General features: G+C 42.4%; 1 protein-coding gene across 1 annotated transcript; it reads right to left on the bottom strand.

Annotated features, from left to right (window-relative positions):
• Positions 1–622: 622 nt before the first annotated feature.
• Positions 623–15,568, bottom strand: SLC25A46 (solute carrier family 25 member 46). The gene is made up of 8 exons (XM_083577068.1): positions 15,204–15,568; positions 13,428–13,470; positions 9,589–9,646; positions 8,910–8,987; positions 8,565–8,665; positions 6,104–6,160; positions 4,839–4,896; positions 623–1,969 (listed from the first exon to the last, which is right to left on the bottom strand). The coding sequence occupies exons 1-8, from the start codon at positions 15,439–15,441 to the stop codon at positions 1,391–1,393; spliced, it is 1,212 nt and encodes a 403-aa protein (XP_083433194.1). The 5' UTR covers positions 15,442–15,568; the 3' UTR covers positions 623–1,390.
• Positions 15,569–16,411: the final 843 nt, after the last annotated feature.

Genomic DNA, 16,411 nt, shown 5'->3' with positions numbered 1-16,411 from the left:
ATTGCTTTCTATTAAATAAGAACATTTATACATAGCCTATATTTGCACATTTACTAGATTCATACAGCTATACCAATTCGCTAATACCACTTGTTAATTTATGAGGTAAGCAGGAACTTTTCAGAACTTGTTTTCAGCATGCTAGTGAATTAGAAACATCCTTCTAAATACTTCCATTATCAAAGCAAAATAAAACATTTAATGATCGGAATTGGTTTTTAATAAAGCCAAAGTTTTAAGTTTAGTGGTGGTATATTATACTGACAAGCAACAGAGTGCTGCTCTACAACTACAACCACCTTTCCCAGAAGAATAATTAAGCAAAGATTAAAAAGCTGAAGTCATAAGTGGAGAGGACACTGATTGATAAGACAGGCAGACCACCAATTTCAGCCAAAATTCTTTAAAAAGAACTTCACTCTTTGGGGAGCAGGGGATGAGCAATGTTAAAAGGCAAGCTTTTTTATTATACTAGAATCAGAATAATCTTTATTTATTATTACTAGCCGTAGCAATAAAATAAAATACTTTTGACTGGTATTTGAAAACATGATCTAATTAGGGCCATGATTGTGCTAACGTAGAAAAAAATAATAAAGCATATCTTGGGATAAGACATATCTTATTTAGAACACATTTATTTAAAATAAAATCCATCAGACTTCAATGGAATTTGTTTTCAAGTGTTCTTATGGTGTTTGCCTAGTAGTGGTCAGGCAATGAATTTATAAACTGCTTATTATATTTTAGAATCTTCACACTTTTCATTACCATTAGCCTCATTGTCACATTTGTAAATCAACAAGAATACGATGTGGAAAAAATGGAATAGCAACCGCTTCTACATTCACATTCGTAACCATAGCAATTTTAATCCTAGTTACAGCAGTTATATGGCAAAACCCTTCAGCAGAGTTGTCAAAGTTCATTGGTTTTTGAGAGCATTCAAATGTAGTCAAAATAATTCTACAGACAGAAGCAAAGGCACACAGTCCTCAGTGCGAGTCCCTTTGAGAAGTGACAAGACTTTAAGAACAAGATCACAGCTATCATTCATTTCAAATTGAGTTTGTGCAGGATTTATCAGCAATCGGAAAATCACACTCTACACAGCAGATACAGATTTACAAAAGATGTTGCAATAGTTTATTTACATTTCAATATTGAAAAGCCCTGGCCTGTATAGACTTCCATGCTTCATTTCTCTCTCTCTCGCTCTCTGATTAAGTATTTCATAAAGGGCCTGGGACAACGCACATCTATTTACACAGGAACATTCTAGGTGGCTGGCAAGGAGAAAACCATAACTGTAGATTCTAAACTCACAGCTTTCACTTGCTGACCTACTGCCTGAATACGTGGACTTTTGAGTGGCCACACCCATCACCTTCTAAGAAACATTCTGGAGCAGCGTCGAGTAAAGAATTTTAGTGAACTGCAGAACAGCAACGTGCAAGGTGTACTGTACAACTACAGCCCCAAACCCTTTGTAAAACCCCAATATTCCTTCTTCGCGCTTTATGGTATTGATACAGTCTCTCATTCCTTCGTACTGGGTATTGATGGGGAGGACTTCGTATCCCAGGTCCGTATTGTCAATGATGGTGCGTGTTCCTTGGATATGAAGACGGTGCAAAACTGTCTCCAGAGGGAAGAGCATCACATCAGCGCAAAGGCTGGCAGCAAAGCTGGCAATAAGTTCCGGGAAATAAGCATCCAGCATGCTTTGCACAGAACTCGAGTTCTCAGCTGGAAGGCTGGGGGAATTCTCTTTCTTGAGGAGGAGCAGGACTAACTTTTGAACAATGGAACTGATCACATAATGAAGAACTCCATGTAGAACAGTCGGAAAGGCCAGGGCCAGGAGAGGGAGGAGCCGCTTGCTATGGGGCACTCCAAAGCCCATTGCTCTGCCTATGCCCTCTTTCAGACAATCCAAAATCCCAGGATTATCCCGAATGATTTCACTCTGTAAAAAGAAAAGAAAAAGCACCACAGTGTTTCCAATGAATAAACGTCCAGAAGTTGTGACTTTTGCCATTTTTAAAATTTTGTTACTTATAAACAAATTATGCATTACCAGCTTCAGCAACAGGATCATAACCCACATTTGCAGGGATAATAATAATAATAATAATAATTTATTATTTATACCCCGCCCATCTGGCTCGGCCTTCCCAGCCACTCTGGGCGGCTTCCATAGAAACAAAAAATACAGTAAAATATCACACATTAAAAACTTCCCTGAACAGGGCTGCCTTAAGATGTCTTCTGAATGTCAGGTAGTTGTTTATCGCTTTGACATCTGCTGGAAGGGCGTTCCACAGGGCGGGCACCACTACCGAGAAGGCCCTCTGCCTGGTTCCCTGTAGCTTTGCTTCTCACAATGAGGGAACCGCCAGAAGGCCCTCGGCACTGGACCTCAGCATCCGGGCTGAATGATGGGGGTGGAGACGCTCCTTCAGGTATACTGGACCGAGGCCGTTTAGGGCTTTAAAGGTCAGCACCAACACTTTGAATTGTGCTCGGAAACGTACTGGGAGCCAATGTAGGTCTTTCAAGACCGGTGTTATATGGTCTCGGCGGCCGCTCCCAGTCACCAGTCTAGCTGCCGCATTCTGGATTAGTTGTAGTTTCCGAGTCACCTTCAAAGGTAGCCCCACGTAGAGTGCATTGCAGTAGTCCAAGCGGGAGATAACCAGGATACTCTCAGCATAGTCTCCCTGCAGCAAGAGGCATCAAAAAGGACAAGGAAGTGGGGGACTGACCACCTTTACCTCACTGGATCTGGCTGGGGAAATTAGTGTTGTGGAGTCAGATCTCCTTTATGAATGTTTCTTGCCACTACAGTTTAGTGCAGTGGCAGGAGGCCCATTTTTCTGTATTAACACTTACCTTCCACCAGCACGCACCCTAGACGTGGTGGCTAAGATTTGGACCGACATGACAAGTCTAGATACCGTTTACTTTCCCGCTGGAGCGGTACCTATTTATCTGACGTGCTTTCGAACTGCTAGGTTGGCAGGAGCAGGGACCGAGCAACGGGAGCTCACGCCGTCGTGGAAACGGCGTTTCCGTGCGCTGCTCTGGTTCGCCAGAAGCGCCTTAGTCATGCTGGCCCCATGACCCAGAAGCTATAAGCCGGCTCCCTCGGCCAATAAAGCGAGACGAGCGCCGCAACCCCAGAGTCGGGCACGACTGGACCTAATGGTCAGGGGTCCCTTCACCTTTAACAAGTCTAGACAGCATCTTAAAAAGCAGAGACATCACCTTGCCAACAAAGGTCCATATAGTTAAAACTATGGTTTTCCCAGTAGTGACGTATGGAAGTGAGAGCTGGACCATAAAAAAGGCTGATCACCGAAGAATTGATGCTTTTGAATTATGGTGCTGGAGGAGACTCTTGAGAGTCCCATGGACTGCAAGAAGATCAAACCTCTCCATTCTTAAGGAAGTCAGCCCTGAGTGCTCACTGGAAGGACAGATCCTGAAGCTGAGGCAGTGCATAACCACATTCCCTTATCTCACTCACATGTAAATATACAGATACACGCTAACCTCTCCATATGTGTATTGAACAGAGCAAATTAGATCCCAAACAATTTAGGTCATTGGAAACAGTATGAACAAACATTTCCTTGGAAACCTTTGGGAATTTGCCAATACGTCAGTAGGTATTTCCAATTATATCCTTGCTAAATGGCAAAGGAAAGGAGTGGTTTGAAGCCATTCCCACCAAGCTGACATTACGCCTCTAAAAGATATCACACCCATTTTGGAAAAGGAAGGGGGGGAGGGGAGGGCTGTTTCCACCCACTAGCTTCCTTGAACTCTACTAGGCTGTATAAAACACAAACAGAAATTCACCAGTATTAATAATTTTAAAAATCCATGGTCAGGATCCCAAGAACCTGACAACTAGTCCTGTGCATCTAAAGATGCTATGGGCATTTATCAAACAACACCACACCACACGAAGGGCTATTTTTTAAAACCAATAGGAGTTTTCCATGTGGCGCAGGGGGCTGCAGAAAAGATAGAGCATGTAGAACAAGTTGCACAGTTGTTGGTGTCCTGATCACAAGCATTTCTCATGATACCAAGAGCCATTTCATTCCTCGTTTAAGAGAACACCAAGCAGAAAGAAATAAGCATGTGCAGGTTTTTAATTTCACGTTGTAGTAACAGGGAAGGTGATTTTTCAAAATATGCAGGTGAAAACCTCAAAGGATGTTTTGGAAGCATGAGGACACACACAGAGAGCTGCACTACTGTGGTTCATTGAACACAGAAATGAACCAAATCAGCGGCTCAATTTCATCCTATATTCTTCAAACCCCCAAGCCAAAAAACTTTGAAGTAACTGGTGCGCCACCAAGTGGCTTGGAATGGCACAAACTGAAAAGCAGTCAACTAGAAAATAAACTTACTGAGCGGTGAAATGTGCAAGCCCAATCAAATTTGACAGGTAGTTTAATACATTAAGAGAGTTTTCCTCACCATACAGTTCAGATGTCATTCCCTGCCCATTGATACAGCTTTTGGCACCTGCTAAAAACCTTTGTTTTCCAGATCCAAATAAAACCATTTAAAGAAATTAGCTGAAATCAGCTATCGAGAGGTAGGAATTATTTGCTGTGAATTTAAAAATAACTAGTAATACAAAACATGATATTGCTTGTATCAAATACTTTTAATAAAGCAGAATATCTCTTCTTCTAGCGGCAATGCAAATAAAGACAGAATACCAAAGCTCAGGCCAGCTGATGCTAGGATACTTTCACCTCTGATTCCCCAAATACTGTTACCTGACAGCAGACAAAAAGCATTTAACTTACCTGTACTGTTTCAATCAGACTTGCAGAATAAAAAGGCATTGCTATCAAGCAAGTCAGCCTAGAGGAAACCACAAACAAACACTTATCACTTTGATAATGATATTTTTTTTTGCTGCCGTTTCAAACAAACAGCCCAGTCAACAGTCCATCTAAACCAGGGGTCAGCAAACTTTTTCAGCAGGGGCTGGTCCACTGTCCCTCAGACCTTGTGGGGGGGGCAGGGGCTTGGACTATATTTTGGGGAAAAAACCGAAACAAATTCCTATGCCCCACAAATAACCCAGAGATACATTTTAAATAAAAGGACACATTCTACTCATGTAAAAACAGCTGATTCCCGGACCATCCGCGGGCCAGAGGCGATTGGGCCGCATCCGGCCCCCAGGCCTTAGTTTGCCTACTCATGATCTAAACTGAGACTTTAATTTAAATCAGTTTAGCCCTGTTTCTAAGATTTAAATTATTTGGCTTACGTGGGGAAAAGGTGCTGTTAAAATCCTCCTAACGGTAAGATGAATCCACATCCAAAATTAATTTAGTAGTTATGGATTCTTATGACATTACTTCTCAATATGCACATTAAATGAAATAGATCATATTCTACAAAACCATTGGTATGATATTTCTGTGCAAATTCATTAGTGGGAGTCTTATAGAAATGACAGTTCAATTCCAAAGGCCTCATTTCTAGACATTAATGCAGCAATCTCCTTAGATGTATTACTCGGAGGAAGATGGAGACACATGATAAGACTTACATATATAAAGATTAGGTGATTTGAGAATCCTAAAATTTAACTCAATTTGAAGTTGTAGATTCAGGTATGCTAATCACCTGCATACTATCCCTTCCTTTTTCCTGTAGGACTAATTGCAGTCATTAAGAGTCGTCAACAGGTTTACCATACCCACTGAGTCAATCACCCATCTCCTACTACCCTCCTGAGAAAAACCCCACCCCACCCTCCCACTACATATAAGGGTCTGGTGACTTCTGTTTCAGTGTATCTGAAGAAGTGTGCATGCACACGAAAGCTTATACCAAGAACAAACTTAGTTGGTCTCTGGACAATTTTTTTTTTTATATATTTCAATTTGAAGTTGACACACTTCAGATTGCTAAAAAAAAGTTATTACCATGTTTCTGATTAATTTTTTTTTCATATTTGCACTATTAAGTTGCTCTTGGTTCTTTTTTCAAGTAATATAATAACATCCTTCTGTACTAAAAAAAAATGGGGAGTAAATTTAACACATGCACGTACCCTTTCAGCATGAGATGTCCTCCTATCTGCTTGGGACTCCACTTATATGAAAGTTCTCTACAAAAAATAAAGTAGTAATTGGCAATAAATAGTTACTAACCAAAATTCAAGGCATAGATACTGGTCACTCCTTTATATCTTATGGTGAAGTGACTTGCACAACTGGCAACACACAACAGCAACACTCTGCTTGCGAAACAGACCTCTGCTCACGTGACGGAAATTCTTCTCCTCTCCTGCCAGCAGCCCTCCCTGTGCAATGGCAAAAATCTGTTCCAGAGGGTGCAGGGGTGAAGGGGAGATGGCGAAGTTGTTTGTGCAGGGTTGGATATTGCTCATAATCTACAGGTTTTCAGATACACCGCTGCCTAAAGCTCTGCCTGAACAGTGCTATGTTATGCATTTCTACATCAGAGATTACACTGCATATAGGAAAGCCACTGCATGTACAGAACATTTCCAGGCAAAAGAAGAAAATCTTTAATAAAAAAAGAAGGGAAGAGAAGAACCTGTTTCTGTGCCTTTTTCAAGTTGAACCATGAAAGGCTACAGAACCTAATAACTTTATTAAATTTAAACTTTTGTAATATAGTGGTTTTGTTCCATAACAGTTGTTTTGAATGACACCAAAACTATTAATACAGATTTCATAGATTTAGCACCAGGTGCGATCTAAAGACAAAATGTGTAGATCCTTATAACTAGCTGGGCAACTGACTGGGGCACAAGGTAAGGAAAGAAAATGGTTTGAGCAAACCTCTGGAAGGATATTTCATTACCTATCGGTGGTAACAGGCATTTATACCTTTTTGAAAAGTTTTATACTTTCCTACTGAGGCTTCATTTAAACCCAATTTAATAAATTAACAACTAGAACAGCGCAATGACTGCGTCTTACGGCTATCATAATTTTTTTAAATGCAATGTTTTTATTGTATTGACTAATTTTCATTCATTTTGCAATAATCAGCATGTCAATGAGTTTTCCTTTACCTACTACTGGCTAGTTATATTTAAAATATTGCTTTACGTTCCTTGAGGTCATGCAGATCAAAGTAGTGCCTCTCTTATACAGTGAAGTTCATACTCTCAAATGCTTTACATAGTTTGTAATGCCAATTACCATTCCGTTATTTCAGTAGCAAAAAGGCAGGAGACTTGGATCTCTACTTTCGCTAAAAGACTACAGTTACTTTACTATGGGCTTGCTCCTGGATTTCAAAATGCTACTGCCAAGATAACAAGCTTACTCTTTGAATGACACATACAGTAATCAGCTTGTATCTACTTAACAGCTAAAACAGCTCATCTTAACTGGAAGAGACACTGGCCAAGAGGGGAAAAAAACCTACTAGGAAATGGTATCAGGTGCTCAAGGTCAAATAGTCTTCAATCTGGAAACATAGGGAGCATCTGATACCCTTGAGGTGTATTTAGCTTCCAACAGGAGAGGAAAGCAAGTGTTAAAAAAGAGCTCTAATTCACAGGAAGACTCAGTTACTGTTTATACAATTAACACCCCACCAGAAATATATGCAGTTTCTTAAAGAGGTACACAGATCAGTTTACAGTGCCTGTTCAAAAGTCAGCTCCACTAAATTCAGTGGAGCTTACTCTCAGGACTGGGACCAGATAATGGGTCTATTGAAGACATCATAGTCTAATTTTGGGGCTCTTCAGAAACCATCTTCTATAGGCCCATATTTACTAATGGCAAATGTATCCCACAGCTTCTTGGCTGTTGATCTCATCCATGTCATCATGCTCATTTCCTTTCCTGCTCTTTATGTCACTATTTTCAACAATGCCTTCTATAATTCTACAAGGAGGTTCTACTATTATTCCAGGGATATTCCCAAGTATAAGATATCATCACCTCTGGCCATTCAGATCTGCCACAACAGGACTAATTCAAGCCAGCTTTTTTATGTTCTTGGAAACCTAAGACTTTAAACAGAATTGCAATGCCATGTTCTTGGCACAAAACAGGTAACTAAGCATATTCCGCTGCACAGTTCTACTAATGCAAATGTTGCAGCAATTGGTCAGACCTAAGGTGGGTGGATGAAATCCATCGGTGTCTGTCCACTAGTAGAACAGATACCGTTGGCAGAACTGTGTGCCTTCCAGAGGGTTGGAACAAATACTGCCTGGAGCAGAAAGGGGGTTGCTGAGGGAAGAGAGGAAGGAAAAGGCTCCTGTGTGAGTGGAAGTCCACTTGCATGACATTAAGAACATAAAAAGAGAGCTGCTTGATCAGGCCAGAGGCCCTTCTAGTCCAACATGTCATTCTCGCAGTGGCCAGCCAGAGGCCTATTGGAAGCATGCAGGTGGGACCTGACTGCAGTGTCGCCCATTGAGTTTTAATTTAAACTGATGCAATCAATTTCTGAGACTATCCCAAAGAGACATGATGGACAAATATTGCTTTTACTTAACGTAAGAGAAAAATGAAAATTACCTGGGCAAGGGTGTGAATTCACTGATGATGCCCTCTGCTCCAAGGGTTATGCCTTGAACAATGAAAGTGCTCCCCATTCCTTTCCAAAGAGCTCTGGGCCCCTGAAATTTAAAACGATAGCTTGAAGAAAATAGCTACATAATCTAACCCAGTATTTGATGTTTTCCTGCAACTAGTATTTCTATACAGTGACTTCTATGCATATATGCATTCATTATCTGCCATATTTTTATACTGGCCAACTGCATTTGGGGGACAGGGGCAGGAATCAGACTTAAAGTAGTATATAACTGGTAGTTATATTTAATTTCTCTTTAAACAAATCTGTAGACACCAAATACCTACCTGGGCCTTATTGATGCTATACATAATGTTGACAATTGTAAATGGAGTGAGATGATAATTCCTGGCATGGTAATTAACCTGCAAAAACAAACATACATGCATACAGTTACAAACATTTGTAACTGGTATAATTAACATGTTATAATAACATATTGTAATTGACTCCACAACACTATCTCAATTGTTTCCCTAAAGACTTACAGGATCACTCAAATACAATCCATGCTGAAGTGCTATCCAAATATCATATTTTAACTGCAACTTGAAGGAAGTATCTAATCCAGGAGAGGGTAACATGTTGGACTGTAAATCCCATTATCCTTGCCCACTGGCAGGAGTTGGAGTCCACATTTGGAGAGCCACTAGTTAGCCAATCAAATCCAGTATTTTCTGTGACATTAAAATTAAATGGGCTGTATCCAAAGATAGTCATACATCAGATAGATCCATTGAAATTAGTGCATATGACAAATGTAGGCCCAATAATTTCATCAGGTCTACCGTGAGTAGAACTTAGTTGGATACAGCATAATACTAAAAGCACAAGCCTATCCATGTTTACTTGGCAGTAAATCCCATTTCTGTCCAATGGTGCTTACTCACAGAAGCATATGCTTAGGACTGCAGCCCAAGTGAGGCCAACAAGACACATTTGAGAGAGCAACTCACAACAACTTACCTGGCACTGTCGACGCAGAACAATGCAAGGATGAGCCAGCACATTTTCTGTAAACAAACTTTGGAAAAACAATTATGTTAAACACAGAAGTTTCTCCCACTTATTACTATTTATTTCATTTATGAACCGCTTCCTATGAAGCTCTTCAAAGCAATTTCACAATACAATAAAACATACATGAAACAAGTGCATTTCTAAAAACCACTATGTATATAAAAAATAATTTCAAATTCAGTACAGATACCAACTGGGATAAAAATCACTACTTAGAAAGCTTGTCAAAAGAAGCAAGTCTTCAACAGACGTGGAAAAGACAATTGAGATGGTACACTAAACAAGTGTTATTATTATATTGTTTTAGTAATCAACATAACTCTGAAGTGTTATTAAGTTACAAAATGTTATTAAAATAATTTAGTGCTCCAAAGCAAGGTGGTTATCTATCTGAATAATTTGTATAATAGCAAGAACTAAAAAGATAAACTTTACAGAATATCTTGAAATCACTCAGATCTCATGAGGTTGGATGTAGACTTGCCCTTTCATTAATGGAAGTGAATTTTTATCAGTGGCCTGATGGAGAAACAAGAGAAGGAGATCTTTGCTAAATTTCCCTTCCTCCTCTAGTCCACAGTGCTATCTCCCATGGTGTTCTAGAGGGCCCCACAATCCTCTGAAATAGATTTTCAGGGGGCTGTGGGAGACTGCAGGGCAAACCATGGAAAAGAGCCTCCCGCTTTCTACCAAAAGAAGGGTCAAGTTAGCAGAGTTCTGTTCCTGGCAAGTCTGGAACCCTCCAAGTTCACTCACAGCTTTTTATAATTAGCATCTATGAGCTGCCCAAGCAACTGAGACAACTTATAACAATACTGATACAATAAGTCATGTATGATACTTGAGCAGAAATTTAAACAGCCTAAAACCTCATTTAAAGCATTCCATTGATAAAAACAGAAATAAAAATGTATGTGTCTGAATAATAATAATAATAATAATAATAATAATAATAATAATAATACTCCTTGCATCTGGCTGAGGTAATAGGCAAGGGGGAAGGAAAATAGTAAAGGCAGCAGCACACCCAACAGAAGCAATATGAGCAACAAAACAGAACTGCTAGACTATATAATTCTACCCAATGTCAGCAAAAACCTTTTGAAAGAAAGTTGTGAAAAGCTGGTGGAAGACAAATTAAAGGCATGGCTAGGTGGGCTTCCTTGGCAATTAATTCCACTGTGTGGAGCATGGATGGGAAAGGACTTTCCCCTTCATACATCTTTTGGGGGCAAAGGGCAAAGCATGCCTCTTTTTCCATTCCCAAGGTATGCTGAACTCAGGTTATTCAGGACTTTAGAAAAGATCACCATCACCTTGAATTGGGTCTAGAAGCAAATAGGCAGCAAATGCAAGCAAGTTAGAGCTCTCTATATAGCCTGGTCTTATCAATAAGATGAGCCACATAATTCTGCATTAGATTAAGCTTTCAATCCATTTCCACATCTCCAATGTGGTGCATATAGTTGCAGTAATTTAGACAGGAAGTTAACAGTGCTTGGATAGTGGTGGCCAGATCCTTATCTGAGAGGAAGGGCATGAGTTCATGAAGCTCATAAAAAGCTCTCCTTGCCACTGTTATCACCTGAACACCAAGCAGCACACCCTAAGACATAGTTCTGCCGCTGTAGCAGCTATTTAGCACAGAAGCCAAACAGTAGAGCCAAGGCCTCACAATATTTACTATAAAGGTAAAGGGACCCCTGACCATTAGGTCCAATCGCGTACGACTATGGGGTTGCGACGCTCATCTTGCTATATTGGCCGAGGGAGCCGCTGTTCAGCTTCCGGGTCATGTGGCCAGCATGACTAAGCCGCTTCTGGCGAACCAGAGCAGCGCACGTAAACGCTATTTACCTTCCCGCCGGAGTGGTACCTATTTATTTACTTGCACTTTGACGTGCTTTCAAACTGCTAGGTTGGCAGGAGCAGGGACCGAGCAACGGGAGCTCACCCCATCGCGGGGATTCGAACCACCGACCTTCTGATAGGCAAGCCCTAGGCTCTGTGGCTTAACCCACAGCGCCACCTGCGTCCCCAATATTTACTATGCAAAACCCAAATCTGACAGATACATGTGGCTTGAGCTTGGACCTAGAGAAGATTCTGATGACGCGACACATTCATTTCCTATGCAGCCTGCAGCAGTTATAAAGAGGTAACAAACAAATTGGCAGGAAACATTTAAGGCCTGGAGAGCAGACATTTTACATTAGGATCCGTTGCCGAAGCTTCATCAGTCACCCCTGCCCCTGAGAAGAACCAAGACCTGCGGAATGCCTTGACCAGTAGGGATCAAAACATCTTGTGTTACCTGATGCTGGTTGCTAGGCAGCACACTTTAAGGGGGAGGGGCTACTCTCCCTTAAGGTAATAGTAGAATCTTCGATGAGAAGAAGTTTAAACAGCCACAATGATAGTGGGCAACTGGAAAGGCCCACCTCGGAGTGTTTGGTTTGCCAAGCTTTGCCAAAGAGGGAATTCTCCCAAGTTTTATTCACCAAATAACCAAAAATCCCCATACAATGAAAGGATTCTGTGTGTCAGTTCTATCGGACCAATATACTGGGTCCTTTGTAACTGCGTTTCAAATGACCGATACTGTTCTTGTTTGTACAGAAAATTCTGGCTCTATTTAGAGCTATACCGCCAAAGAAATAAGAGTTATATAACATCGCAATTTTCTGTCCTTGTGCTTCATACAGCTGTCAAGTTTAGTTAGGGGAAGCGCATGGGGAGCCAACTTGAGAATCGTGGCAGAAAACTTATGCTAAATCTGTCTGAGCACACCATAAAGCTCATTTGCAGGCCTATGAGGAGGTGGCGGTGGCGGCGGCAGCAAATAACTCTTTTTTCTCACCCTCCATTGAATCGAGAAGGGTCAATTAAGCCCTAAGGTAGAGTCTCTAGAATGCAAACCAACAGCGGTTCACTGCAATGCCTCTGCCAGATGCTTTGCTAATAAAAGTTGCTCACATTTGGTCTGACCTAGACACAGTCACTAGGAGAGAATCTAAACCGCAAGCATCAGATTCAACTGCATGTCACTACTGCTTGGATCATTTTGTTCTACCCTTCCTGTAAAAGCAACAGGAACTCTGTCCATTAAAGTCTGTTGCTTGTGGAAAAGAAAGCCTTTAATGCTTCTTTTCAGGAAAGTGATGTGGCACCTTAAAGACTAAGTTATAATTGTTTAATCTTTTGTGATCAGGCTACAAATTTGCTTCTGTACCCCCTTCACTACACTGGTTTTCATTTATAAAGCCTTACTGAAACCCTCATACGACAATTACTCTCCCCACCTCCTGTATAAGCCCACATGTCTGACATGAACAAGTTGTAAGGCTTTGCTTCCTTTATAAGAAGTGTAAATATTGATAGCTCAGAATAGAGATGTTGTACTTCCAAGTTATGGAACTTTCTATCAGTACAGGTTAGGACAACTCCCCCATACATTTCTTCTTGTAAGAGCTGCAACACCTTTTCTAAGAAGTTACCTTTTGGCTGAACTCTTTCGATGGCTACTGAGTTTGATAACTGGATGTTGCTGATGTTGCCTTTGTATTACAGTATTTGTTACTTGCTTGTAAACCACTTTGGAAAGTATATAAATATTGTAATGAATACATTTTTGAAAGGTGGTAGAAAACTCTGCTTACGCTGAATGAAAATATTAAAGCATTTAGTTGCATGTGCAACCTTAACACACGTACAGAGATATGGATTGGGAAAAAGTGGTTTTGTGTTTATTAAAAATGTTATGAATTACATAATTGTGATATTACCTTGCCAGGCCAATCCCAAAGCCTGCAAATCTATTCAACTGTTCTGAAAGACAGAAAGACAACACAAACAACTGTTAGTTTTAATCAGCTACACAACAAAACACAGGGAGAATGACCCTATCCAAAATTTGCATTAGTCTGGCAAAGGCACAAATACACACATAGATATTTACAAAATATAATAAATCAATAACTGTTTGCCTTAAATTTCTCAAGTAAGCTAATATAATTTGTTCTAAAAAGTTAAGGTAAAGGACCCCCAACAGTTAAGTCCAGTCGCGAATGACTCTGGGGTTGCGGCGCTCATCTCGCTTTACTGGCCGAGGGAGCCGACATTTGTCTGCAGACAGTTTTTCCGGGTCATGTGGCCAGCATGACTAAGCTGCTTCTGGCAAAACCAGAGCAGCACATGGAAACACCATTTACCTTCTGCCGGAGCGATACCTATTTATCTACTTGCACTTTGACGTGCTTTTGAACTGCTAGGTTGGCAGGAGCTAGGACCAAGCAACGGGAGCTCACCCCGTTACGGGGATACGAACTGCTGACCTTCCAATCGGCAAGCCCTAGGCTCAGTGGTTTACACTGCGCCACCTACGTCCCTATAATTTGTTCTAGTCTATGACAAATTTGGGACATACATTTGCTTAATTACAACTCTCACTGAGCCATGATCCTTATTTGGTGACCTTGGGCCAACATTTCCTGGTTGGAGACATAGAGATATAAATAGACCTAGCATCATAGGGTCAACACTGCTGGACAGCTGCCAAGACCACAGTACCTTTACCCAGCTTCCCAAACAGAAAGGTGTCGATAAGCAAGAAACAGCAGCAACAGCCTCTTCTTACAACTAGCACTTGCCTAGTTCTTTGTGGTTGCACCACTGAGAGGTGTGGGATGAGTGATTATGCAAAGACTTCAGAGCATCTACCTCCTCATCTCGCTTATTGTCACTCTCCCTCTAGGCTGTGTGACAACAAATATTGGGCCTACAGGGGACAAACCACAGGTGGGCCCAACCCCCACTGCTGTATCACCCAGAGGAAAAGTATAGGTAAGTAAGTGGACTAGCTGCTTTTCTGAGCAGCATTTGAGTGGAGTGGAGAATATATTGTTATAGATTACTAATGTTTTCCTAACAGGCACTATTTTTTCTAGAGAGTAAAAGGAACATGTACCACTTAAGAAAAGAAAAAACTGGTTCTAGTGAGACTGGCTTGCAAAAATTGGGTAAAGAGAAGAGATTGTACAACATCATGAGCTCTTAGTGAACAACAGGTTAGGAGAACACTTGCTCTAGGACTCACACTGATTGCTTTAAAAACTCCAAATCGAAATACAGTATGAACCAACCGTAAGGAGGAAGAAAATGAAAAAGCATACAGTACTAAGCATGCCTCTGGCTCATCACGCTATGAAGAGCCTCACTTGCAATCCAGCACCCTCGGAACAGTCCGCACTCCAAAGAATGCAGAGCACCAAACTGTTGCGGGCCCAAAATTTGCCAGAAAGAAGGGAATTCTGTTTCTACGACAGGCGAACAAAAACGTACAGGAACGTCCAGGAGCATAAGAATCCGCACGTTGGCCTTTGCAACCGTGGTGTTTTGCAAGCAGAAAAGGCGATTTTTTGGGGGGAGGGGGGACATCCAGCGTGGGAAGCAAGAATATAAGCGACCCACGGGAGATGCTGGGCTCTCCTGGCCCCCTTGGTTTTGGGGCGCAGGCCCCGTCTAACCGGGAGCGTGCCTCTCCTCCTCCCCGTTATACGTACCGGAGCCGGCGGCCACGCTCCCTGCGTAAGAGTCCTCGTTGAAGCCGGCCGCCCCCAGCGGGGTCCCTGCGGCGAACTGCGGGGTCTTCTCACCCCAGTGGAGGTTGCGGCTGCCGGGGATGTCAGGCGGGGTGCTGACCCAGTGGCCCAGGTCCGGCTTGGCCACGAAGCCCCCCGGCTCCTCTCGGCCGCCCCGGTAGCCCAGGCCGTCGAAGCCCTCGGGGCGCCGCGGATGCATCGGGCCACAAGCGAGGAGAGAGCCGGGAGACCCAGGAACGTCAAGCGGCTTTGACAGCAACAACAGGGAAGACCTCGCTGCTACGCCCTCAAGTTCCCCCCTCAGGCTTCACTTCCGGTGCTAACCGGAAGCAAACCCCGCCGCCCTGAAGCATACCCGTCTCCATGGTGGGTCATGTGACGCGGGCGGATTCCCGCCCCTAAGCCTGATATTATTGAGGGGCGTGGCTCGTTCTGCCAGCCCGCTTCATTGCTAATCTAGAGATAAGAAAAATATAGAGCGTTTCGTTGTCCCTATTTTCTCCATATTTACTGGGAAAAGCTGTTTTTAAATCCACCGGACAATATTAGGACCAACCAAAATATTTTTGTTATTTATTTATTTAATTTGTATACCGTCCAAACCCACAGGTCTCACCTGCTGGAAATGTAAAGAAAAAAGAAGGTTGTTGTTGTTGTTTAGTCGTTTAGTCGTGTCCGACTTTTCGTGACCCCATGGACCAGAGCACGCCAGGCACTTCTGTCCTCCACTGCCTCCCGCAGTTTGATCAAACTCATGCTGGTAGCTTCAAGAACACCATCCAACCATCTCATCCTCTGTCGTCCCCTTCTCCTTGTGCCCTCCATCTTTCCCAACACCAGGGTCTTTTCCAGGGAGTCTTCTCTTCTCATGAGGTGGCCAAAGTACTGGAGCCTCAGCTTCACGATCTGTCCTTCCAGTGAGCACTCAGGGCTGATTTCCTTCAGAATGGATAGGTTTGATCTTCTTGCAGTGGCGTAGCGTGGGGGGTGCAGGGGGGGCGGACCGCACCGGGCGCAACATCTGGGGTTAGGGCAAATCAATGGGTTAGGGGGCGCAAATCCACGGGTTAGGGGGCGCAAATTACTTGCCTTGCCCCGGGTGCTGACAACCCACGCTACGCCACTGTCTTCTTGCAGTCCATGGGACTCTCAAGAGTCTCCTCCAGCAC

The sequence above is a fragment of the Podarcis filfolensis genome (genome assembly GCF_964270895.1).
Source record: "Podarcis filfolensis genome assembly, chromosome: 11".
Lineage (NCBI taxonomy): Eukaryota > Metazoa > Chordata > Lepidosauria > Squamata > Lacertidae > Podarcis > Podarcis filfolensis.
This window is presented reverse-complemented; position numbering and strand designations above follow the sequence as displayed.

Bases quoted from the DNA above. Each gene is read 5' to 3' on its own strand.
- SLC25A46 (XM_083577068.1), bottom strand. From the start codon at position 15,441: ATGCATCCGCGGCGCCCCGAGGGCTTCGACGGCCTGGGCTACCGGGGC. The intron at 13,471-15,203 runs GTACGTATAACG...TCTGTCTTTCAG, and splicing joins GAGCGTGGCCGCCGGCTCCG to AACAGTTGAATAGATTTGCA. The intron at 6,161-8,564 runs GTAATTTTCATT...TATTTTTTGTAG, and splicing joins GAATTCACACCCTTGCCCAG to AGAACTTTCATATAAGTGGA.